Here is a 25,563-nt window from a genome sequence, read left to right on the forward strand (position 1 = left end):
AGGTGATGTATTTATAGAATGAGTTTTGTAAAAATGACCGTTACTGTTACCGTTAAATACATTGTTCATAGCCGTTGAAATCACTGTTCATGACCGTTGATTTCACTGTTCATGACCGTTGTTCATGACCGTTGATGACCGTTGATTTCACTGTTCATGACCGTTGTTCATGACCGTTGAAATCACTGTTCATGACCGTTGATTTTACTATTCATTAACGTTGGATAATGAGAAAAATATTTTAAGTGTTTAAATATCATCTAAGTTAGGACACATGAGTAGTATAGAAAATCACAAGACAACATATAAGGTAAATGAATATATGATAATCATATTAAATTTATTTATTTATATTTAATAATGTCTCATGAATCAATATTATAAATGGGGTTTTAGACCTCCATTAAATATAAAAGTTAGATGGGGTTTTAGACCTCCATCAAGCATGAAAGTAAAAATTATATTAGATGGGGTTTTTCGACCTCCATTAAGCATGAAAGTAAAAATTAGATTAGATGGGGTTTTTAGACCTCCATTAAGCATGAAAGTAAAAATTAGATTAGATGGGTTTTTTAGACCTCCATTAAGCATGAAAGTAAAAATTAGATTAGATGGGGTTTTTAGACCTCCATAATAATAATAATAATAGTCACTCTAGTTATAAATCACTTGACAGATTGCCAGTTTTCTATAACCGGGGCAGATAATAATAATATTAAGATGATAAAGATAAATGATATACATAGCAATATTAAGTAATGATTTTAAAGTGATCAGAATAGATAACATACCTAGCAGTAGTGTAAACTTCCGGTAGAAACGATCGTGCTGATAACGTGTTAAAGATTTAGATATTTAAATACTTATTTTATGATATTAGTGAACTAATAAGATGATATAAGTTACTACTTTATAATCTAAGTAAATCAAGAGAGAAAGAAGTAGGATGATATATTTTGATTTCTCAAAAATGGTGTATTTTTACATGGACCAAAGTGTGGTATTAATACTACTAAATTTACCACTATTACATGTGTGAAATTATTTGTTTCACTATTCTAATTTGGCATTTACCTAGGTAATAGGTAATTATCACTTACTATTGTAAGTTGACAATTTGGATAGATATTTCAACTATAATAATTATGTCTATATTTCAACTATAATAATTATGTCTATATAATTTATTATAACAATTTGTAGTTAAAATCAATTTTACATATCAATTATTGTCTAACAAAGAATATAAAAAAAAGGAAAAGAAATTACACGTACTCGGAATCGTGCTTCATACATGTAACAACTTCAATAGAAGTACCTTGACCAAAAAAAAGAGAAATGATATTTTGACAACCACTTTTGACAATTTTTGGACAACTTTCTCTCTCATACTCACATGATATTGTTATCCTCTCTATTTCTTTTTCTCTCTCCATTGTTTTTGACCAATAAGAAGTGAGAAAAACAAGGTTGTCAACAAAGTTGTCATCAAATAGATGTCAAAATATCATTACTCCAAAAAAAACTTCAACAAAAGTACTCACATGTGTTGGGTAGCTAAGTACCTCTACTTGTAGTCATGCTACCCACGCTAACGAAGTCTTAGAATAATTGTTAACATTTTTTTTCTTTTCAAGATAGTTATCATTTTAGAATAATAATGCCGTATTTTTTTCCACTATTATATTTTACACTTATTTATTGAATATCATCCAAATTTTAAAGAGAAGCAACTACTTATATAATTATGTGGCTAATTATATATTTTTTTAAAGAAAGGTGGCTGAATATATTTAGTACTAGTTGTTAATGGATATATCAAGTGTCAACACCACTCGGTAACCATTAATACAATTCTTTCAAAAAAAAAACCCATTAATTTTTTTTTTTTGACAAAAACAAAACGATATTCATTCATTCAAATTGATAGAGTACATCAGATACAAACATCGCTAAAAACGTAAAGAGTGAATCTGCGAACAAATTCACAACACCCAAGTTAATAGCATAAAACGGCAAAATGCCTACAAATAATATGATAAAACCTAAGTCACCGAAACTCACATGCTTCCGGATCTGCAATGTTGACGACCAAATCATTTGTTGAATTTGTAATTGACTGATGCCGATCTTTCAATAGGAACTAAACGAACACCGCGACAAGACGCAAAATCAAACGACACACAAGATGACGAACAACACAACGCCGTACTTAGACGACGAAATCACAAAAAAACACAAAAGATGAAACTTGATCTATGTGAAAACCACTTATTTAGATTGAAAGAAAAGAGAAAAAAGATGTAGAGGGGTGATTCTAGGTCAAAAAATGACCTAAAACCACCCCTCCTCGATGAACGAAGGGAAAAAAAGTTTAGAGAGAAGTTGGAGTTTCTCTCACTAGAAAACTAGGGCCGGCTTTTCAAATTATAAAAAAAAAAAAATTATATAATTTTTTTTTGGAGTGCATATTAGAGGTACCCTCCGTATGAAATTGTGATCCAGTCTTTTTAGTAGTTAACACAATATAAATAGGGTAGCTAACAAGTAACCTAAAACATTTGTTAAGGTAATCAAAATAGTAATTTTACATTGAAACAACACTTTTTAAATTTTTACAAGTTCACTTGATCACTTTTTACCATTTTTCACCACCATATTTTTACACAGAGTGTCCTTAAGGCATTGGATAAGAGAACAAAATTATAAGGTTCTTTGATCTATTGTATGTTTGGATATGCGGCAAAAGTAGAAATACCGCGTCCCGAGGCTGTTTTGCCGTGAAAATAACAAAGCTCAAAAAGGTAGCTTCCGTGCAAACGGCGTTTTTATTGGATCCTACCGCTACAACAAACACAGCACTAGACAAGTTTCATACATAAATAAATATAAAGAACATCTTGGTCAGGCAACCATGCAGGAACATCTTGGTCATATATGGAAAGAAAACAAAACAAGAAAACAATGATAGAAATTGGTGCATCACTCTAAAGTTATAGCTATATAGTATATACAAATACATGACATCATTTTGTTGTCACATTATTAAGAGTTAGATGACACGTCATAAATATGATGATAAACTGAATGTTGTTACATATGATAATAGTACACAACAAGGAGCAGAAAAAGCACTACAAAAAGAATCATCATTCCACTAAACTAAATTACAGAACAATAAATAACAACAGAAAGCCGGTTAAGGCCGATTTGACTACATTTGTTCTACATCAAACCAGAAAAGAAGGGAAGTTCTTGCATAAACCACTCTTACTCGTTGCAACGCGAGATCTCCACTTGTTAAAACGGCTTTGGCACCTCCTTCGATACGAGTTTGAGAAACGAATACTCCGTCACCGCTGTTGCTCTTGGTTTGTGAGGGGACCACGTCACTGCTACTGGCAGTACTTATGATGGGACATGAGAGAAAATCGAGAGGATTGGATTCACATTGTAGAACACATCCGTCTATAGTGAGCCTTCCGCTTCGATGTAGCAAGCAGCAACCAAGCTCCGCTTTCACAGTTAAGTTTGATAATTTGCAGTTGGAAAGGAACTCGAATGCACTGCTCAGACAAAACGAAAAAAACACATACCAAAATGATGCTAAAGATGAAATATATGTTGGTAATTTACAAGGATTCTTTACATGCTGCTGGATAATATGGTTTGAGATGGCAAACTCTAAAATCAAACGCATTGCCTTATCATGAACATCATTCATTGCCGGAGGCATATAAGCATTTTGTATTGACTTGAAATTGTAGGATTGTATCAGTCTGGTACATCACATTATCAATATTCCAAAATGGTCTCTACAACTAGAATGACATTAAGTTGGTAATATCGGGGAATATTAATAACTTTATTAACATTTGACATGTTAATAAAGTTACATTTTGCAATTTCGAATGATCATTTTGGAATATTAATAACTTGGGGGACTAAGTTGATATAGCCCTACAATTTCAAGGACCAAGTTGTGTTTTTACTCAATCTTATCCATTTGAAATTCAGCAGCACAGAGGTGACTCCTAATTGGTTACCATTTCATAAGTTGACTAGACAAACTAAATTTAAAGGATGCAAACCTGTCCAAACCTCGCGAACAAGTGAGCATTGTGTCATCTGGAATTTCACCTGCACCAATCTGAACAAAGAACATTGGTTGTGGAAAAGCAAATATGGGAAAATTTTCCATCAGCAACACTTACTGTTTCCTCAGAAACAAAGACAAACACCAAGTGAAGAATTTGTGTGCCAGCATTTGGCAGAGACAAAACATGTAACCAAAACCGGTCTGTTCAATTTATTTATTCTTTTAAAATCCTCTAACACAGTTCTGAAAAAACAAAGTTAATAACAAAAACTTCAGGGATGATGCTTAGTCGCAGAAGGAGTGCCGTTATCTATTCTCCATTGTGTTGTAATCCGAGTAGTGTTATTGATTGTGGATGGCAGACCATGACAGGAAGCCGAAAATCTTCCATTTAAGCCTCCGTATCCATCATGAAACACCATGTCACCGCCATCGTTCACAAATTGACCGCAGTGGTTCTAAAAAAATCCGACACCAAAATACAACAGTGAATCTGAACAAGTTCTTCATGCAGGGCATTGGATGTCTGAGCAGTTGTTGTTGTGCCGATGTTCCAATTCCATTTCTAAGGTTCTTGTCAATTTGGTCTCTTAATTATTCCACCAATTTGTGGTCTTAATCTAAAAAACACTACTCGCACGTAGCGTTAATTATTAAATCCAATCCGTGACGTATATAAATTGGTTAAGCTCGTTAGTTTGTAGCAACACTAGTTTACCTATGTCAGTCACAAATTAATTTGAAATGGGTCATGTTAACAAGTGTCCGGGGCACACTAGTTAAGCAACTAAAAATGGAAAGAAAAGACAAAATTAACACTAAAAGCAACACTTTTTCAAGTTTAAAAAAACAAAATACACAATTTCTAAGAATACATTTCCTTTTATAATTCCTTAACTAGTGCCCCAGGGGCACTAGTTAACATTTCCCATTTGAAATTGAAGTTTGCTTCCATATCTTATGTTGCGACATTGCCCAAGTTTTCTTTTAGTATAAAATGAAATATATAAGTTTTAAGTCTGTAATTCTGTCAAAAAAAAAAAAAAAGTTTCAAGTCTGTAACAAATGACAGGCTGGATATCTGCTACAAAAAATTAATTTTTAAATATTTACCGTAAGTTTCATAATTTATTAAATGTCCAATAAAAATAAAACAAAATAATAAATGATACACTGCAAACCACTTTAGAACCAAGCCAATTTGACGGGATTGGATTGGATTGGATGATGTTTTCTCTCAGATCATCGAATGAAATCCTATATGCCCCTCATGATAAACAATGAATTGGTCCATGAAACATGGAAGCATAAAAGAGAAGCCTAATATTGAGTTATCGATATTCCAAGACCTTCAAAGATGCATATTAGGCTGGAAACTATATGGAATACTTAATTTCAAGGTATGCCAAGGTTACATGGTTTACACATGGCTCAATCTGAATCATTTACCCTTTACTATTTTCCCACAAAACCTAATTTCTAGTTCTATAATTTTTCTAGTTCATGAATATAGTTTTGTTAGTCAACCTATATCCTCTAATTGTGCGCTAAAAAGTCTTGGGTTTGATTCTTGCTACTGGACTTTCAGAGGAAAGTAATCTTTGACAACCATTGTAAGAACTTAACGAGTTTGGTGGCATTCTCTGACCTCAAAATCGGACAACCTCCTCTCCCTCTAAACTTTCATTCACACAAAAAGACAACTTACAAAATACCTTGTACTCATTCGATAATTTTTTTTAACATAACACAAACATAGATGAAACTCTTTTCATGGATACTTCTTTAGAAATAAAATAAAGTTTTACGGATCACATAAATATGCCCCTTTTTTTCCCGATTTCACAAGGCAATGAAATATGTTTTACTAGATACCCCACCACCATATATATAATAAGAGTTAGATAACTGACCAAGCAGAGTGGTTTATTAATTTGAATGTTTGCCACGCGATGAGTTCCACCAGCTGCTATTAAAATAGTATCACCTGGCCTGTAAGAAAGAAATTGGTAATTAGAATCAACGGCCGAGAAAAGAAATTAGATTAGCACCGAAATAACTTTAACTTGACATGCCTTGAAGCAGAAACAGCCGTTTCAATGTTGGGGAAAACACCAGGTTCGGATAAGTCTTTAACCGACCGATCTACCCGAAGCCACAAGCGAGGGTGACAAGCCAAATAATTCCATCTGTGGCAAACGAGGGCGGTATTAAAGCGATCTGCAAACTCAATAGCAGCTTTGTGATAAAAACACTTCACGCTATCTTATTTCTTTTATTTTTTCTATAAAACAAAATTGAGGATCTACGTGTATGTAGAAGGGATGTATAAATACAAGGAGATTGAGGACAAAATATCTTGTACATAAAACAAGAAAAACTAACAATGCAGTTTGAAACCTAAAAATCTGAAAACAATTTGAATTTATATTGTTTAGCAACACTGTCGAGACAATCAAAGAACTAAGGAAATAGCCTAAGAAACTACCAATCAAAGGAACTGAAGAACAACAAAAATTCAACACCAAAACATGTCTCAAGCCTAATGTGTGTTTGGGTTTATGGTGGTGGAAATTGTTTTTGATTGACCTGATTTTTACAAAAGTGATTTTAGTTAAATGTGTCTTTTACGTTATGTTTGGTTCCGCGCTGAGAAAAAAATGATTATGAATAAATTAAATTGATTTTGGCTAAAATTGAGTTGAAGGTAAAATGATTTATGTTTGGATACATTCATGTAAAAGTGAGTTGAACAATAAATTTGAGTGTAAAAATCAATTCTAGAATCTGAAGCAACAATTTCTAGCTTCAAATATAATCAAAGAGGCAAAATCAACTCTACTCTAAAGGAACCAACCATATCAAAATCAATTTTACACCTCTAGAATCAATTTTAGCTCATCCAAAAATGGAACCAAACATACAAAAGCTTTAGATACATTAAGGTGAAAGTAAATTGAGCAATAAATTTAAGTATATAAATCAATTTTGTAGCCAAAAACTACAAATCAATTATAATTGAGAATCCCAAACATATTAAAATCAATTTCAAGTCTTCAGAATCACTTCAACTCTACCAAAGTAAATCCAAACATGCACTAAATCTAGTGTTTTCATTTATATCAAAACAAAAAGAAATACAAATCAATGCTAAACACAATTATTCATACCAATAAAAAACAAAAACAATTTAAAAACCAAAATAACCAATCAAAGTAACAAAATTTGAGAAAACAAAAATCTGGGTATTGTTGAATCTCACAAAAAGATTAAAATTTTACACAAAAAAATGAAAAAATGGTTATACCTGGAATAGGGGGAAGGAAACTAAAGATATGCATAAGACAACCATCATCGAGATTATTGATACGAGAATAACAAGATGTTCTTTTCCTTTGACACTTTTTCAACTGTCCTTTATGATTATCTTCTTGTTGTTGATGTTGGTTTTCCATCACCGACATGTTCTTTGTCTTTGAAGTGCTTCTATCTCCTTCACCGCAAATTCATAAGGCTTTGTTTGGTTTGTGATGATGTTTTGTTGTTAAGTGTAATCCGAAGACAACAACAAATGACTTTACTTTCGTCACGTGTGTATGTACTTGAACTGCGGTCGGGTTTTGTTCGAGGATATTGATCCAAATCTAAGCAGTTTGTCAAACATTTATGGAACAAATGCACTTGGAGATTACTATTTGCACCACATTTATCGATGATACACCCCTGATTCCAATTTCAATTTTGGGTTAATAGGTCTTTACCCCCTCTATAAATAGGTCTTTACCCCCTCTATAATATAGGTCATTTTCGGTTTTCCCCCCTGTAAAATATTTTTTTTTGATTCACCCCTGTAAAATATTTTTTTTTATTTACCCCCCTAATAGGCCAAAAAAAACCAATTTTTTTTCAAGAAATTTTCGATTTTGTTTGGCCTATTAGGGGGGTAAATAAAAAAAATTTATTTTTACAGGGGGTAAATCAAAAAAAAAAATTACAGGGTGTAAAACCGGAAATGACCTATATTACAGAGGAGTAAAGACCTATTAACCCTTCTATTTTTTGACTATTAATTATATCCTCATGTGGGTAGTACTTCAAAGTTATTTAAAAAGGTCAACAAGTTCCGACTCAAATTAAATTGTTAGGCCAAACATTATAATAGAGATTCAAATTCAGACTCTTCCACTTATATGTGTGTGAGTTTTCGATGAATATTTACATTTTGTTTATCTAAAAAAGAAAATTCATTTAAAAAATAGAAGAATACAAGTATACCCCTCATTTCTCTACCAACTTAAACAACTAGCCATCACAAATTGAAAGTCATTGTACAAGTTTTTTCTTTCTATATTTTTTATTAAAAAAAGTGGGTTGATGGGGTGGGGAAAGGAGGGAGACGAACTAGTATGAGATGGGAAATTTACGGTAAGATTTAATAGAACCATAAAATTCAAATGATCATCCAGTATAACCTATCACGTTGCATTTTTCATTGTTCACCCACATAGGAGTCTTGGTTGGTAACTTGACTCACTTTTTTTATACTAACGTGAGAGTTTTAACGTGAGAGTTTTCCTTCTATGGTCAACTTACTTAAATGAGTTGTACATGGATGAGCAGAAATCACGACCTTATATGACCTAAGTTTTTAGGGCATCAAATTACTCTTAGAAATTGAGGGTCTAAAACAACCCCATAAAACCGGCTTGTAAGGTGAGTATTGCCCATCACTTATAAACACACGTTTATGCCACATTTTGTCCAATGTGGGACTCTTTAACACACATTTTCACGACCATCACTATTGAACTTGGTTCGTAGACATAAATGGTGGGTGATCCATTAGCGGAAACTTGATTGAAGGTGGCCCAATGAATCTTTGATAGACTCTGATAAAATAGTTGACCAAACATATAGAATATTTTGTAATAATTAGTTTCTTGTAATTAGTTGTATTATAATTAGATATTTGACCAAACGTTGCATATTGATGTATATATTCTATTCATATGAATGAGAAAACTCAACCATTCCAATTATCTTACAATTACTTAAATGTTATAACCTTTGAAAATTGTCACTTGAAGATTGCTCAAGAGTCAAGAAATTTCAAGAACAACGGTTATCTATCCGAGAACACAAGATTCATATTCAAAAGAGAAGTTTAGAAGAAAAGTTATCAACAAAGTTTATTTTGAAAGTTAGAAGATATTTAGTGCAGGTGCATTGTATTAGTTAGTTAGTTCATTTGTCTATATAAAGTAATCTCATACTCCATACAAATGAGTCAATTTCTTTTTTTTGGAGAATGAGTCAATTTCTGTTAGGTAAAACCACCACATATGGAAGAGAATTGATTTTGACTACCAAAGCTCTATCCAAAGGGCTGCCAAAGAGAGAGGATCTTTACCCACCAACCACTAGGCGTCTGTATTTTCTTTAACAAGTTAATAAATAATAATAAAAATAATAAATTGTTTGACCATTCTTATACTCTACTACACTTGCATTCCTTGTGATTTCTGGCATATACCTACCATTTTTATACTCTTCTTCTTCTTCTTCTTCTTACAAACTAAGAAACTAATGGAGGTTCTCTTCAAAAAAAAGAAACTAATGGAGGAAGAGAAACGCCTTTTACGGTCAACTTGTGTACTGTCTGTTGGAACAAAATGTGTTTAACAATGAACCTTAAAGAGTTTTGATGATAACAAGGTATTAAAAATTGTAAATTGGACTAGCTAATATTTGTTCAAGTGTACAGGACCATAATTATAAAGTTACATCATCATTGGTTCTGAATGAGCAAATAAAGAGCAAAGGAAATGAAGCTTAGATGATTCTGAAGGCAAAGCGCTCCTGAAGTCAAGCTGCTCCTGAAGAAATACCGCTCCTGAAGTAAAGCTGCTCCTGAAGAATAGTGCTTCTGAAGACAAGAGGTCCAGAAGCCACATCATCAGAAGCTGCACCATCAGAAGCTGCAGAAGTTGCTTCATCAGAAGCAGAAGCTGCATCATCAGAAGCTGCATCATCAGAAGCTGCCTCATCAGAAGTCATTTCACCAGAAGCTGAAGATCAACTGGATTTGCAAAACATTCAAAGATTGAAGGATCTACATTGCAAAAGCTGTCTATTGGATTCGAAAACATAGCAGAAAATTAGTGGAACATTGCAACGGTCATTTCAAAGGTGTTTGAAGGCTTGTGCTTGCAATTTGGACGAAAGCGTTGACATTGTACTTTGTACGAATTGTACAACCACGTTCTCCACCACTCTGTTTTGTGACCACGCTACAAGACAAGAAAACAGCTCCAGAATACGGTCTCGCCTGCATATATGTTCCTTTGGATAAGGAATGGATTTCAAATTGGTTCTTCGTAGGACAACAACCAAATCAGGCAAAAGATCATTGGTGAAAGATCAAGCTTCAACAACGACTCTTTGGTGTGCTGGCAATTTCACAACGTCTCTTTCACACCTCTATATAAAGGAGTGAAGACCTAGAGATTTGGTAATGCATGAACGCTGAACGAAAGACTCATAACATTTTTACAAGTGCCAAATCTCTGCTGAAATTGTTCTGCATTCACTTAGAATTTCTGTGTCTCAAAGTCATATCTTAGAAATTCTTAAGTCCATTGAGTCTGTATCTGATTTGTATTGTGAGCACCTCTGATTGTATATCAAGTGTTCAACCTTAAACAATTTTCTGTGTAATTTTGTTTAGTTAGGAAGTCTCTTGCAGTTGTGCTTGAGCAGGAAGTCTCTTGATTGTGTTCTTGAGCAAAGGAAGTCTCTAGCTTGTGTGCTTGAGCAAAGGAAGTCTCTTGCTTGTGTGCTTGAGCATTTGTAATCAGATATTACTCATAGTGAAATCTCCTTGGAAGTGCAAGGGGGACTGGACTACTTCCGGATTGTGGAAGGAACCAGTATAATTGCTTTGTGTTGTTCTTCTTCTCTCTCTGTTTTATTCCGCTGCACCTAAGATTCTGATTATCACTTCAGAAGCTGTCTCACTTAGCTTTTGATCAGTGTGTTCAGTTTTTAGGAGAATCGAAGAATTTTTCAAAACACAATTCAACCCCCCTTCTTGTGTTTTTCTCACCTTCAATTGGTATCAGAGCCTGGTTTGTTGTGTAACACTTAACCGTGCAACAGTCAAAGATCTGAGAAAAACATGTCTACTCCTCCTCCTACTGGTCCTAGTGATACTAGCTATAAGAATGTCTCACATGATTATAGTGATAGTAAGAAAACCAGCGTTGGAAAAGTTCCAAAGTTCAATGGAGATGCTGAAGAGTTCTCTTGGTGGAAGACCAACTTTTACAGTTACATCATGAGCCTAGATGAAGAATTATGGGATATTCTGGAAGATGGTGTTGGTGATTTAGTCCTTGATGAAGAAGGAGCTGCTGTGGATAGAAAGAAACATACTCCAGAACTGAGGAAACTCTACAAGAAGCATCATATTATCAGAGGAGCTCTTGTCACTGCCATACCCAAAGCAGAGTACATGAAAATGAGTGACAAATCCACTGCTAAAGCTATGTTTGCTTCTCTCTGTTCAAATTATGAAGGGAGCAAGAAGGTCAAAGAAGCAAAGGCTCTTCTGCTTGTACATCAGTATGAGTTATTCAAGATGAAGGATGATGAAACTATTGAGGAGATGTACTCAAGGTTTCAAACCTTAGTTTCTGGGCTACAGATTCTAAAGAAGAGCTATGTTGCTTCTGATCATGTTAGCAAGATACTCAGAAGCTTACCTGCCAGATGGAGACCAAAGGTGACTGCCATTGAGGAAGCTAAAGATTTAAACACTTTAAGTGTCGAAGATCTTGTTAGTTCTCTCAAAGTTCATGAGTTAAGTCTTAATGAACATGAGTCTACTAAGAAGAGTAAATCAATAGCTCTTCCATCCAAAGGCAAGTCATCAAAAGCTCTCAAAGTAGTTGAATCTGAAGAGGAAGAACAGTCAAGTTCAGATTCTGAACCAGATGCTGCTGAAATGGCCATGCTCTCAAACAGACTTCAATATCTGGCCAAGAAGAACAGAAAGTTTCTCTCCAGAAGGGGTAACTCCAGAAGCTCAAAGAAAGAAGATCAGAAGGGATGCTTCAACTGTAAGAAGCCTGGACACTTCATTGCTGAATGCCCTGATCTTCAAAGAGAAAAGTCAAAGGACAAGTCAAAGAGGTCTACATTCAAACCAAGCAAACTCAAGAAGCAGATTAAGCAGAGTTTAATGGCTACCTGGGATGATTTGGGTAGTGAATCTGGATCTGATAAAGAGGAAGCTGATGAAGATGCAAAGGTAGCTGTTGGGTTGGTAGCAACAGCAACTTCAGAAGCTGGATCAGATTCAGACTCAGAAGATGAAAACGAGGTATATTCCAAAATTCCCAGAGATGAACTTGTTGAGTCACTTAAAGAACTTCTTACACATTTTGAAGTAAGAACCAATGAGTTGAAGGATTTAAAAGAAAAATATGCTGATTTGGTACAACAGCAAAAATCAACTCTATTGGATCTGAAAGCTTCTGAACAAGGACTTAGGGGCTTTGACTTCATGTGTAAAACATATGAAGATCAGCTCAGGTTCTTATGTCAGAAGCTACAAGAAAAGTGTAATGAAAAACCTTTAAGTAACCATGAAATTGCTCTTGAAGATTTCATTATATCTGGCATTGACAGAAGCAGAGTGACTTCTATGATTTATAGCATTTACAAGAACAATGGCAGAGGAATTGGTTTTCCAGAGGTGAAACTTGAGAAAACCAATCTAAAATCTTGTTGTGAATGCATCAAGGAAGGTCTGAAAACATTCTTTGTACCAGAAGGGGCTGAGTTGGAAACTGTTGTTCAATCAGAACCTGAAGCTTCTAGTCCTAAGGCTAAGATTACTTCAAAGCCAAAGAACTCTAAGTCAAAGGCTATGATCAAATCTGATTCCAAGACTTCAAAGGTCAGGATCCTGAAAAGATCAGAACCTATTCCTCAGAGTCTGGTGAAACCAAAATCTGGGGTTCTGAAGTCTAAGTTTCAGAAGAAGATAGTTACTGCTTCTGAAGTACCAAAACCTAAGGTGATGGTTAATCAGAAGCAACCCAACTCACAACACAAGGTACAAGAAGTGAAGAGTAAAGCCTTAAGTACTAACCTTCCAGGACCCATAGAACAATGGGTACCTAAATCTAAAAATGTCAATGATACAGGTATGTCTAAGAGCAGTGCCAAAGCAAAGATCATGGTACCTAGACAGTGGTTGCTCAAGACACATGACAGGAGACAAGTCCATGTTCCTCAGCCTAACAATGAAAGAGGGAGGAAATGTGAAATTTGGAGGCAACCAGTCAGGCAAGATCATAGGTACAGGAACTATTGGTAATTCCTCTACCTCAATTAATAATGTATGGTTGGTAGATGGTCTTGAACATAACCTTTTGAGCATTAGTCAATTTTGTGATAATGGTTATGATGTGCTTTTTGAAAAACCTAACTGTACAGTAATCAACAAGGAAGACAAATCCATTGTGTTCAAAGGAAAGAGAGTTGACAATGTCTATAAAATCAATTTTTCTGAACTGGCTGATCAGAAGGTGATGTGCCTACTATCAGTGAATGATAAGAAATGGATGTGGCACAGAAGGTTGGGACATGCTAACTGGAGGTTAATCTTTAAGCTTAGTAAGTTACAACTTGTGAAAGGGCTACCAGACATTGACTATCATTCAGATGCACTCTGTGGTGCATGTCAGAGAGGGAAAATTGTGAAATCATCTTTTAAAACCAAAGACATTGTTTCAACCTCAAGACCTTTAGAATTACTCCATATTGATTTATTTGGACCAGTAAGTACTGCATCCTTATATGGAAGTAGATATGGATTAGTCATTGTTGATGATTACAACAGATGGACTTGGGTGAAATTCATAAAGAGTAAAGATGTTGCGTGTGATGTATTCAGTAGCTTCTGCACTCAAATTCAATCTGAAAAAGAATCAAAAATTTTGAAAGTCAGAAGTGATCATGGTGGAGAATTTGAAAATGAGCCATTTGAAGCTTTTTGTGAAAAACATGGAATTTTCCATGAATTCTCTTCTCCTAGAACACCACAACAAAATGGGGTTGTAGAGAGAAAGAATAGAACTTTACAAGAAATGGCCAGAACCATGATTCATGAAAACAATTTACCAAAACATTTTTGGGCAGAAGCAGTGAATACAACATGCTATGTTCAAAACAGGATCTATATCAGACCTATTTTGGAGAAAACAACATATGAACTCTTTAAAGGAAGAAAACCCAATATCTCTTACTTTCATCAATTTGGATGTACATGTTACATTCTGAACAACAAGCTCTACCTAAAGAAATTTGATGCCAAGGCCCAAAGAGGAATCTTTTTAGGTTACTCTGAAAGGTCAAAGGCATACAGAGTGTATAATTCAGAAACACTCTGTGTTGAAGAATCTATGCACGTTAAATTTGATGACAAGGAGCTTGAAGATAAAACTTCAAAGCAAGGTGAAAGTTTTGCAGAGATACAGGTTCCTGAAGCTACTCCAGAACCTGATCAGATAGCTGAGTCTGAAGATAGTCCAGAAGCTGAACCCACATCAGAAGCATAAGATGAAGCTGCTTCTGATGAAGCACAAGATGACTCACATCAAGCAGATCCTCCCAGAAACACATTCAAACACAAGTCTTCACATCCTGAGGAGCTAATCATTGGAAACAAAGATAGTCCAAGAAGAACAAGATCACATTTCAGACAAGAAGAGTCAATGATTGGACTAATCTCAATGATTGAACCTACAACAGTTGATGAAGCACTTTCAGATGATGGATGGATCCTAGCTATGCAAGAAGAGTTGAATCAATTTCAACGAAATGATGTGTGGGATCTGGTACCCAAACCTCAGCACAAGAACATTATTGGAACAAAATGGGTATTCAGAAATAAGCTGAATGAGCAAGGTGAAGTAACAAGAAACAAAGCCAGGCTTGTTGCACAAGGGTATAGTCAACAAGAAGGCATTGATTACACTGAAACGTTTGCTCCAGTTGCAAGATTGGAAGCAATCAGGTTACTTCTTTCCTATGCAGTTAATCATGGCATAATATTATATCAAATGGATGTCAAGAGTGCATTTCTAAATGGTGTCATAGAAGAAGAAGTGTATGTCAAGCAACCTCCTGGATTTGAGGATATTAAATATCCTGACCATGTTTTTAAACTGAAGAAATCACTATATGGCTTGAAACAAGCTCCCAGAGCTTGGTATGATAGACTAAGTAATTTCTTAATCAAAAATAATTTTAAAAGAGGACAGGTTGATACTACACTCTTCAGAAGGACCCTTGAGAAAGATATTCTTGTTGTGCAAATATATGTTGATGATATAATATTTGGTTCTACTAATGCATCTCTTTGCAAGGAATTTTCTAAGTTAATGCAGGATGAATTTGAAATGAGCATGATGGGAGAGCTGAAGTTCTTTCTGGGCATTCAAATCAATCAATGCAAAGATGGAGTCTATGTTCATCAATCAAAGTACACAAAGGAGCTTCTGAAGAAGTTCAAACTTGAAGATTGTAAAGTGATGAACACTCCAATGCACCCTACGTGCAACTTAAGCAAAGAAGATGAAGGAGCTAAAGTAGATCAGAAGCTGTATAGAGGTATGATTGGTTCTTTGTTATACCTCACTGCATCTAGGCCAGATATTTTATTCAGTGTATGCTTGTGTGCAAGATTCCAATCAGATCCTAGAGAATCTCATATGACAGCTGTCAAGAGAATCTTCAGGTATTTGAAAGGAACAACTAATCTTGGACTCCTTTATAGGAAATCCTTAGATTATAAGCTAATTGGATTCTGTGATGCTGATTATGCTGGTGATAGGATTGAAAGAAAGTCAACCAGTGGCAATTGTCAATTTCTGGGTGATAATCTTATATCCTGGGCTAGCAAAAGACAAACAACTATTGCTATGTCTACAGCAGAAGCAGAATACATTTCAGCTGCAAGTTGTTGTACACAACTACTTTGGATGAAACATCAGTTGGAAGATTATCAGATAACTGCTAACAGTATTCCCATTTATTGTGATAATACTGCTGCTATTTGTTTGTCTAAAAATCCAATTTTGCATTCAAGAGCTAAGCACATTGAAATCAAACACCATTTTATCAGAGATTATGTTCAAAAAGGAATTTTAGATATACAATTCATTGATACTGAAAATCAATGGGCTGATATATTTACTAAGCCTTTAACTGTTGAAAGATTTGATTTTATAAAGAAAAATTTGAACATGCATTACGTGTCTGATTAGATGTTTGCTTGCTCCTGAATAGGATTTTAGGTTCTGAAGTTAGTTCAGAAGCAGTAGTCCATCAGAAGCTCTTTATTGAGATTCTGAGGAAAACTCGCTTCTGTTGACGTCAGCATCTGAAGTCCAGAAGCTGGATTTATTGCTTCTGAATAGCTGAATTAGTGGAAACGTTGGGAGTTACTTTTTAAAAGTAACTTCTGGCCCACTAATTTGGTAGTTACTCTGTGAACTTCTTACGTGGCCTGTATGTGTTGGTGTATAACTAAAAAGGGCAATGATGATTTAATAGCTTTGAAAGTACTTTTCACGCGCCCCCAATTTTGTCATTAATGTTATGTTTGTTTGTCTCTTTTGAATTGCAATCGTTTTACTTTTAACACTTTGACAATTCACACACTACTCACTCACAACAAACACATTTGCTCTCAAACCTCTTGCGAAGTAAGCGCATTTTCTCAACCTTAGAACCCTAAAATCTTCATCTTCTTCAAATCTTCGTCAATCATCAAATGGCATCATCAAGCTCAAAAGTTTCAGAATCTACATCAAACAAGCAAAGCGTATCAGAATCTGGGTCCATCTACAAAGAGAAGACTATGGATATTCCATGGAAATCCTTAATCGTCCAAGTAGAATCACCAGTGGACTTCACTTCACTCAAGAAGTACGAAGTGGACATGGAAGGCTATGTAGAAACTCAGAAACTGTCTGGATACTTCAACATGCTAAATGGGCCAACTTATATGAACCTGGTCAAAGATTTCTGGTTAAGGGCTGAAATCGTCAATGGAAAGCCTGTGAAGACAGCAGATAAACCAGCTGGGTCGAAGAAAGGAAAGAAGGAGATTGAGTTGAATCCCACTTCCTTCAGTAGCCTTTAGATAAGGTCTGAAGTGATGGGTATTCCCGTAATCATCACAGAGGAGATTATTGCTAAAGCTTGTAGAATGGATGCAGAAGGAAGATTTCAAGAAATAGTTAAAAAGGATGATGTCCTGCTGCAAAACTACTACAACACTCTTCTGGGTGGTAACAAAGATGCTAAGCCTTCTGAAATGGAGATTCACAACAGAATGTTGGTGAAATTCAGTAACGATTGCTTCTTTCAAAGAGCAGGTGGGTCTGATCAACCCAACAACCAACAGAAGCTAGCAATCTATTTCATGACCAATCTGGAAAAGATAAACTTCCCAAGATATGTATTGGATCATATCTGCTGGGCTATTAATGAAGGCACAGTCAAAGGAAGGAAACAAGTGCCCTATGGAAGATTGCTCTCTGAGATCTTTTATCAAGGGAGAGTGCTGGATTTATTGAGAAGAACAAGGGATGCTTCTGATAAATGCTTCGAAGTTTCTACTGCAGAGAAGACTATCAGTAGCAAGACTTTGCATTCAATGCACTTTTTCAAGACAGCTCCTAAAGATGAGAAGTGGTTGGAGATGACCACAGAAGAATCTGAGATTATCAGGGACTTTCCTTCCTTGGTTAAGGAAATTAATCCTGAACACTTAGCTAGATTAGTAGCTGAGTACGTCTTGGAGGATGATGCAAGTTCTCAGGAGGAAGCTGTTCTTGCTAAAGGGAAAGGCAAGAAGGCCAAGGCAGTTGCTGTGTCAGAAGCTGCTGTTTCTGATGCACCTAAAGGGAAGAGGGCCAGAACTAGTTCAGAATCTGATGCTGCTCCTACTAAAGGAAAGAAGGCCAGAACTAGTGCTGAGTCAGAAGCTGCTATTGCTAAATCTGAAAAGCAAAAAGTTGCTAAGTCTGTAGCTAAACCTGTCTCTATCAAGGATAAAGGAAAGATGCAGAAAGTTGGTGCTGCTTCTATTCCTCAGAAAAGAAGAAAAGGTAAGGCAGATTTAGTAATCACTGAAGAGCAGCTGCAGGAAGCTCTTGAAGAAATAGAGAAAGAAGAGGCTGATCCCAAGCTAAAGAAGAAGAAGGCTCCCCTTCAACTTGTGAGTCCTATGGTTGAGATGACTCCAATAAGGAAAAGGATGGCAGATGAACGTGCTTCTGATCTTATTTCAGACAAAAAGAATCTAAAAGCACAATACACTCATCAAAGAGATGAAAAGCTCAAGGCTTTGGGTTTGGATGACTGTGATAGGTTCTTCAAAGAGAAATTGGCTGAAGTAAGAGCCATTGCTGGTAAGACTACTGAAGACAGCGAGGGAAATGAAATGATGATTACTATGGAAGATGCTCCAGAAGAGGGAACTTCAGAAGTAGTTCCTCAAGCTGCTGGTCCACAGAAGATCACTTCTGAAGCTGGCCCTGCAGCTGAGGTAATCCAGATTCCAGTCACCTCTATCCCCATTTCACCTTCTTCACCATCAGTACCTGAACCAATAGAAGATACTTCTGTCTTAGAAAATCTTGCTCTCCACTACTCAGGTGAGTTACATATAGACAAATTTACCTCAGAAAAGGCCTCTGAAACAACTCCAGAAGCAGCTGCTTCTGAAAATGTTGTTTCAGAAAACCCCCATCAACACACACCTGAACCACATAAACCCACATCACCCCCACAATCACCAATAGCTACCATTGACCCCCAACTCAACACTCAAACATCAACTTCACCACAACAACCACCAACTGAAATTGAACACTCCCCACAACCAACTCCCATGGATATTGACAACTCTCAAGTCAATGTCCAAGACCTAACCGCACACATTGCTTCTGACCAGCCTTCATCTTCAAACACACAAACACACTTTACCATTCCAGTTCCTAACCCTGTTCAAGATTTGGAAATCAGTGATTCTGATCTTGAAACCCTTGAACAACCACCCACAAACATCCTGGAATCTGGATATATTAATTCTGAGCTTCTGACAATCCTTAGTCTATTGCATAATCTGGTGGATCAAAGAAGGACAATTGATCTCACAAGTGCATATGAAGACTCCTGGGCATCTCTTCAGAACCGGGCAGCCGAGCTTATTGAAGATATCAAGGCTAAATGCATCAGAGTCAAGCAAGCTTCAGTCAGAAGGCTAATGGAGCATTTGAATCAGAGTCTCAAAGTAAGAAGTTCTACACTGCTCCTGGCAAACCAGCCTTTCTTCTTAGAAATGGACTACTTGACCAGAGAAGCAAGGTTGTGTAAGCTTCTAAAGAAACAGATGGCACAGCAGCAGCAAGAGGCTAGAGAAAGGGAACAGGCTCTTCTCCAGAGGCAACAACAGCTTGAAGAACTGTTGCAAAAGAAAATTGAAGAAATGGAGGAGATGAAGAAACAACAACAAACCAACCCTTAGTTGCACACCTTTGTGTTATTTTTGTTTGTTGTTTGTTTTAAAATTCTTAGTCCTTGCTTCTGAAACCATCTTGTTTTATTTTTATGCTTCTGAATGCTTACTGCTTCTGACTGCTTAGCTGCTTCTGATAATTGGATATTCATGCTCATATATTTTGATCTGATTGAATTAATTAATTTCTTGTATACTCTCTCCTGTTTGAGTTTTTCTCAAATCTTTTTGTCTTTTATGTTTTTTTATTATTTTTTTGATAATGACAAAAGGGGGAGTATATGTGACAAGTATTTAAAGGCTCTGAGTCCCATTAATGGCATTTGAAATTTTTGAAAAACTTCTATCATTTTTTTTACCCTATTGGTATAAGCTATGAACGAACGAAGGAGTATCAAAATTCAAGTAAAATTAATTGAACCATTCTTCTTATCTATAAGTTAATTCTTTCAATGATTCAATTTTTTAAAGCTCTGATATTTTTATTGTGCGAAAAATGAATTTAATTAACCTGGATAGAACTTAGGGGGAGCTTACAAACCTCACCTTAAAGACTATCAGACTCAGGGGGAGTTTGAGCTTACAAACCTCAGACTTTGAGCTTACAAACCTCAGAACCCCAAAGTCAACTTGTTAATTAGATTAACAACAATTGATCAATTTTAAATACTTTTGTTTGTCATCATCAAAAAGGGGGAGATTGTTGGAACAAAATGTGTTTAACAATGAACCTTAAAGAGTTTTGATGATAACAAGGTATTAAAAATTGTAAATTGGACTAGCTAATATTTGTTCAAGTGTACATGACCATAATTATAAAGTTACATCATCATTGGTTCTGAATGAGCAAATAAAGAGCAAAGGAAATGAAGCTTAGATGATTCTGAAGGCAAAGCGCTCCTGAAGTCAAGCTGCTCCTGAAGAAATACCGCTCATGAAGTAAAGCTGCTCCTGAAGAATAGTGCTTCTGAAGACAAGAGGTCCAGAAGCCACATCATCAGAAGCTGCACCATCAGAAGCTGCAGAAGTTGCTTCATCAGAAGCTGCATCATCAGAAGCTGCATCATCAGAAGCTGCCTCATCAGAAGTCATTTCACCAGAAGCTGAAGATCAACTGGATTTGCAAAACATTCAAAGATTGAAGGATCTACATTGCAAAAGCTGTCTATTGGATTCGAAAACATAGCAGAAAATTAGTGGAACATTGCAACGGTCATTTCAAAGGTGTTTGAAGGCTTGTGCTTGCAATTTGGACGAAAGCGTTGACATTGTACTTTGTACGAATTGTACAACCACGTTCTCCACCACTCTGTTTTGTGTCCACGCTACAAGACAAGAAAACAGCTCCAGAATACGGTCTCGCCTGCATATATGTTCCTTTGGATAAGGAATGGATTTCAAATTGGTTCTTCGTAGGACAACAACCAAATCAGGCAAAAGATCATTGGTGAAAGATCAAGCTTCAACAACGACTCTTTGGTGTGCTGGCAATTTCACAACGTCTCTTTCACACCTCTATATAAAGGAGTGAAGACCTAGAGATTTGGTAATGCATGAACGCTGAATGAAAGACTCATAACATTTTTACAAGTGCCAAATCTCTGCTGAAATTGTTCTGCATTCACTTAGAATTTCTGTGTCTCAAAGTCATATCTTAGAAATTCTTAAGTCCATTGAGTCTGTATCTGATTTGTATTGTGAGCACCTCTGATTGTATATCAAGTGTTCAACCTTAAACAATTTTCTGTGTAATTTTGTTTAGTTAGGAAGTCTCTTGCAGTTGTGCTTGAGCAGGAAGTCTCTTGATTGTGTTCTTGAGCAAAGGAAGTCTCTAGCTTGTGTGCTTGAGCAAAGGAAGTCTCTTGCTTGTGTGCTTGAGCATTTGTAATCAGATATTACTCATAGTGAAATCTCCTTGGAAGTGCAAGGGGGACTGGACTACTTCCGGATTGTGGAAGGAACCAGTATAATTGCTTTGTGTTGTTCTTCTTCTCTCTCTCTGTTTTATTCCGCTGCACCTAAGATTCTGATTATCACTTCAGAAGCTGTCTCACTTAGCTTTTGATCAGTGTGTTCAGTTTTTAGGAGAATCGAAGAATTTTTCAAAACACAATTCAACCCCCCTTCTTGTGTTTTTCTCACCTTCACTGTCAACATGTGTGAAAGCGTTGTTCGAAAAGATTGTTTCTAGTGAATTTGCAGCCAACTTCCGGAAGACAAAGCTTGACAATTCACTCCTGAAAAACCTCAAGACAAGACTGGTTTTAGTTCTAACTGCACTTAATGATGCTAAGGAGAAACAGATCACCAATCCTATTGTCAAGGAATGGTTTTATATGCTGAGATATGTTGTCTTTGAAGTTGCCAATCTTTTTGATGAAATTAATTTGATTCAATATCAGGTGCTCAATAATCTTTCTTCTCTTCTCAAACGGTTTGATGTATTGGTTAATTCTATAATGATTAAATTACTTGAAAGATTCGAATTCTTGAGTTCAGAAGGTGAAAAGAAAGGTGTTTCCAATTCCAACAGTTTTTGGAATGGAAGTCCTACAACAAGTTCTATTTTATTGAATGAATCTTCTGTTTACTATGGTAGAGACAGTGATATACAGAAACTTAAACATGTTTTGTTGTCTAGTGATGGCGATGATCGTAAAACAGGAATGATTTCAATTGTTGGTATGGGAGGGATTGGTAAAACAACCCTTGCTAAATTACTTTACAATGATCGCGAAGTTAAGGAGAAATTTGGGGTGAGAGGGTGGGCACATATCTCAAAAGATTTTGTTATTTCCAGGGTTTTTGAAACTATTCTTGAATCTATCACTTCACAAACAGAAATCAGTGATGTTAACCTGAATTCTCAACTTCTTCAATGTGTCAATGAAAAAAGAAAGGACGAAACTAGTGACGTATACTCAAATCTTCTAGTATTGACAGTGCAACAAATTCTAAGAACTGATGTTTCTTTGCTTGTATTGGATGATGTGTGGGATGCAAAATCTGTCAATTGGATATGTCTGATGGACATCTTGAATGTTGGGGAGATGGGAAGCAGGATCATCATCACAGCGCGGGATGAAAAAGTTGCACTATCCATGCAAACCTTTCTTTCTGTCCACTATTTGAGACCTCTAGAAAGTAATGATTGTTGGTCTTTACTTGCCAGACATGCATTTGGAGCATGGAAAAACCAACAAGGATCTGATCTCGTAGAAATTGGTAGAGAAATTGCAAAAAAATGTGATGGATTACCATTAGCTGCAATAGCACTTGGGGATTTTCTTCGCATCAACTTGTCCCCAGATTATTGGAACAATGTGCTAGAAAGTGACATTTGGGAATTGATGGATTATGACGTGCAACATGCTCTACAATTGAGCTACCATTATCTACCGGCTCCTTTAAAACAGTGCTTTGCATACTGTTCAATTTTTCCAAAGAAGTCCATCTTAGAAAAAAAATGTGGTAGTTCAGTTATGGATTGCAGAAGGCTTAGTAGAAACGTCTACAGATCAGGAAAATGCTGAAGAAGAATACTTTGATGAGCTAGTATCAAGGTCGTTGATTCATCAACGATCTATTGGTGATGAGGAAGCAAACTTTGAAATGCATAGCCTCATCCATGATTTAGCTACAATGGTTTCATCTCCATATTCTATCAGGTTGGACGAACATAACCCACATAAAATGGTTCGTAATTTGTCATACAATAGAGGTCTATATGACTCATTTAATAAATTTGATGAATTGTATGAAGTAAAAGGTCTACGTACCTTTCTAGCATTACCATTACAAAAACAACTGCCTTTTTGTTTGTTATCAAACAAGGTAGTACATGACTTGTTGCCAACAATGAAAGAGTTGCGTGTGTTGTCTTTGTCAAACTACAAAAGTATCACCGAGATTCCCAATTCTATTGGAAATTTGTCAGACATCCGGTACTTAAATCTTTCTCACACTAAGATTGAAATGTTGCCTTCTGAAACATGCAAGCTTTACAATCTGCAGTTCTTGTTATTGTCAGGCTGTAAAAGGCTGACTGAATTGCCTGAGGACATGGGAAAATTGGTTCATCTACGCCAGCTTGATGTTAGTGACACTGCATTGAGAGAGATGCCCGCACAAATAGCCAAACTAGAAAATCTTCAAACTTTATCTGATTTTGTTGTCAGCAAACATGATGGTGGATTGAAGGTTTCAGAGCTAGGAAATTTTCTCCACCTACATGGAAAACTTTCCATCTCACAACTGCAAAATATCAATGACCCCTTTGAAGCATTTCAAGCCAATATGAAGATGAAAGAACGAATAGACGAGTTAGCTTTAGAATGGGATTGTGGTAGTAGTACTTCTTCAGATTCACAAATTCAAAGTGTTGTCCTTGAAGATTTGCGACCCTCAACAAATTTGAAAAGTCTCACCATCAAAGGCTATGGTGGAAACTGCTTTCCAAATTGGTTGAGTGATTCTTTATTTAGCAACCTGGTGTATTTGAAGATATCGAATTGTCATGATTGTTTATGGCTTCCACCCTTTGGACAATTGGGCAATCTAAAAGAACTCATTATTGAAGAGATGCATTCAATACAGATAATTGGTCCTGAGTTCTATGCAAGGGATATCTCTCCTTCATTTCAACCATTTCCATCCTTGGAGACTCTACACTTTGAGAATATGCAAGAATGGGAGGAGTGGAACTTGATTGGAGGTACAACTAAAGATTTTCCTAGTCTAAAAACTTTGTCACTAAGTAAGTATCCGAACCTTAGAGTAGGAATCATACATGACAAATTTCCTTCCATAACTGAACCTGAGTTAAGTGAATGTCCTCTTCTGCTGCAATCAATGCCATCATCAGATCATGGATTTAGGCAACTAATGGTCCCTCTAAACTCTCTTCAACAGTTGACCATAGACGGCTTTCCATCTCCGATGTCTTTGCCAATAGAGGGTCTCCCGAAAACCTTGAAATTTCTCATAATTAGTAATTGTGAGAATCTAGAGTTCCTTCCTCTTGAACACTTGGATAATTACTCATCACTTGAGGAATTGAAAATATCTAAAAGTTGCAATTCAATGACATCATTTACCTTGGGCGCTCTCCCTGTCCTCAAGAGTTTGTTTATTGAGGGTTGTAAAAATCTGAAATCGATATTAATTGCAGAAGACGGGTCGTCGCAAAAGAGTCTCTCATTTCTTAGAAGCATCAAAATATGGGATGGTAATGATTTGGAGTCATTTCCCCCAGGTGGATTGCACACTCCAAACCTCATTTATTTTGCAGTTTGGAAATGTCAGAAGCTTTCTTCACTGCCAGAAGCAATGATTACTCTAACCGACCTTCAAAAAGTGGAAATCGATGATCTGCCAAATCTTCAATATTTTGTGATAGATGATTTTCCTATCAGTTTGAAGGAACTGACTGTTGGCTCTGTTGGAGGGATTATGTGGAATACCGAGCCAACTTGGGAACATCTCACTTGTCTTTCCGTGTTGCGAATTAATGGTAATGATACGGTGAACACGCTGATGGGGCCACTGCTACCTGCATCACTTGTTACACTATGGATCCGTGGTCTTAATAATGCAAGCATTGATGGGAAGTGGCTTCAAAATCTTAGTTCTCTCCAAAACTTTGAGATTGTTAACGCTCCAAAACTCAAGTCATTGCCAAAAAAAGGATTGCCTTCCTCTCTTTCGGTACTAAATATGACTTGCTGCCCATTGCTCAAAGCAAGTTTGGGAAGGAAGCGAGGGAAAGAATGGCGTAAGATTGCTCACATTTCCTCCATAATTATCGATGAGGAGTTGATCACATGAGTTTCCTATCTGGGTGAGTCACTGAAATACCTATTTT

The 25,563-nt window shown here is 36.1% G+C and overlaps 2 protein-coding genes across 6 annotated transcripts in view; one reads left to right on the top strand and one right to left on the bottom strand.

Moving 5' to 3' along the window:
* Positions 1-3,057: 3,057 nt before the first annotated feature.
* Positions 3,058-25,563, bottom strand: part of SKIP5 (SKP1/ASK-interacting protein 5) — a 56,245-nt gene continuing 33,739 nt past the window's right edge. The window contains exons 1-5 of one of the 2 annotated variants that reach the window (XM_085750854.1): positions 7,407-7,614; positions 6,175-6,319; positions 6,013-6,091; positions 4,092-4,150; positions 3,058-3,566 (exon numbers count right to left, since the gene is read on the bottom strand). In XM_085750854.1, the coding sequence (XP_085606980.1) occupies positions 3,215-3,566; positions 4,092-4,150; positions 6,013-6,091; positions 6,175-6,319; positions 7,407-7,563 (792 nt within the window). In that variant the 5' untranslated portion in view covers positions 7,564-7,614 and the 3' untranslated portion in view covers positions 3,058-3,214. Of the gene's footprint in view, positions 3,567-4,091; positions 4,151-6,012; positions 6,092-6,174; positions 6,320-7,406; positions 7,615-25,563 lie in introns of those variants that run through there. The other variant, XM_085750855.1, reaches the window with a different exon arrangement.
* The window catches only part of LOC146935750 (putative disease resistance RPP13-like protein 1), a 32,605-nt gene continuing 28,884 nt past the window's right edge, over positions 21,843-25,563 (top strand). For 3 of the 4 annotated variants that reach the window (XM_085750852.1, XM_085750850.1, XM_085750851.1), the window contains exon 1: positions 21,843-25,539. In XM_085750852.1, coding sequence (XP_085606978.1) covers positions 23,313-25,526 — 2,214 coding nt within the window. In that variant the 5' untranslated portion in view covers positions 21,843-23,312 and the 3' untranslated portion in view covers positions 25,527-25,539. The remainder of the gene's footprint in view (positions 25,540-25,563) is intronic. The other variant, XM_085750849.1, reaches the window with a different exon arrangement.

The sequence above is a fragment of the Medicago sativa genome, chromosome 3 (genome assembly GCF_051527215.1).
Source record: "Medicago sativa cultivar Bolivia chromosome 3, Bolivia_mono, whole genome shotgun sequence".
Taxonomy (NCBI): Eukaryota; Viridiplantae; Streptophyta; class Magnoliopsida; order Fabales; family Fabaceae; genus Medicago; species Medicago sativa.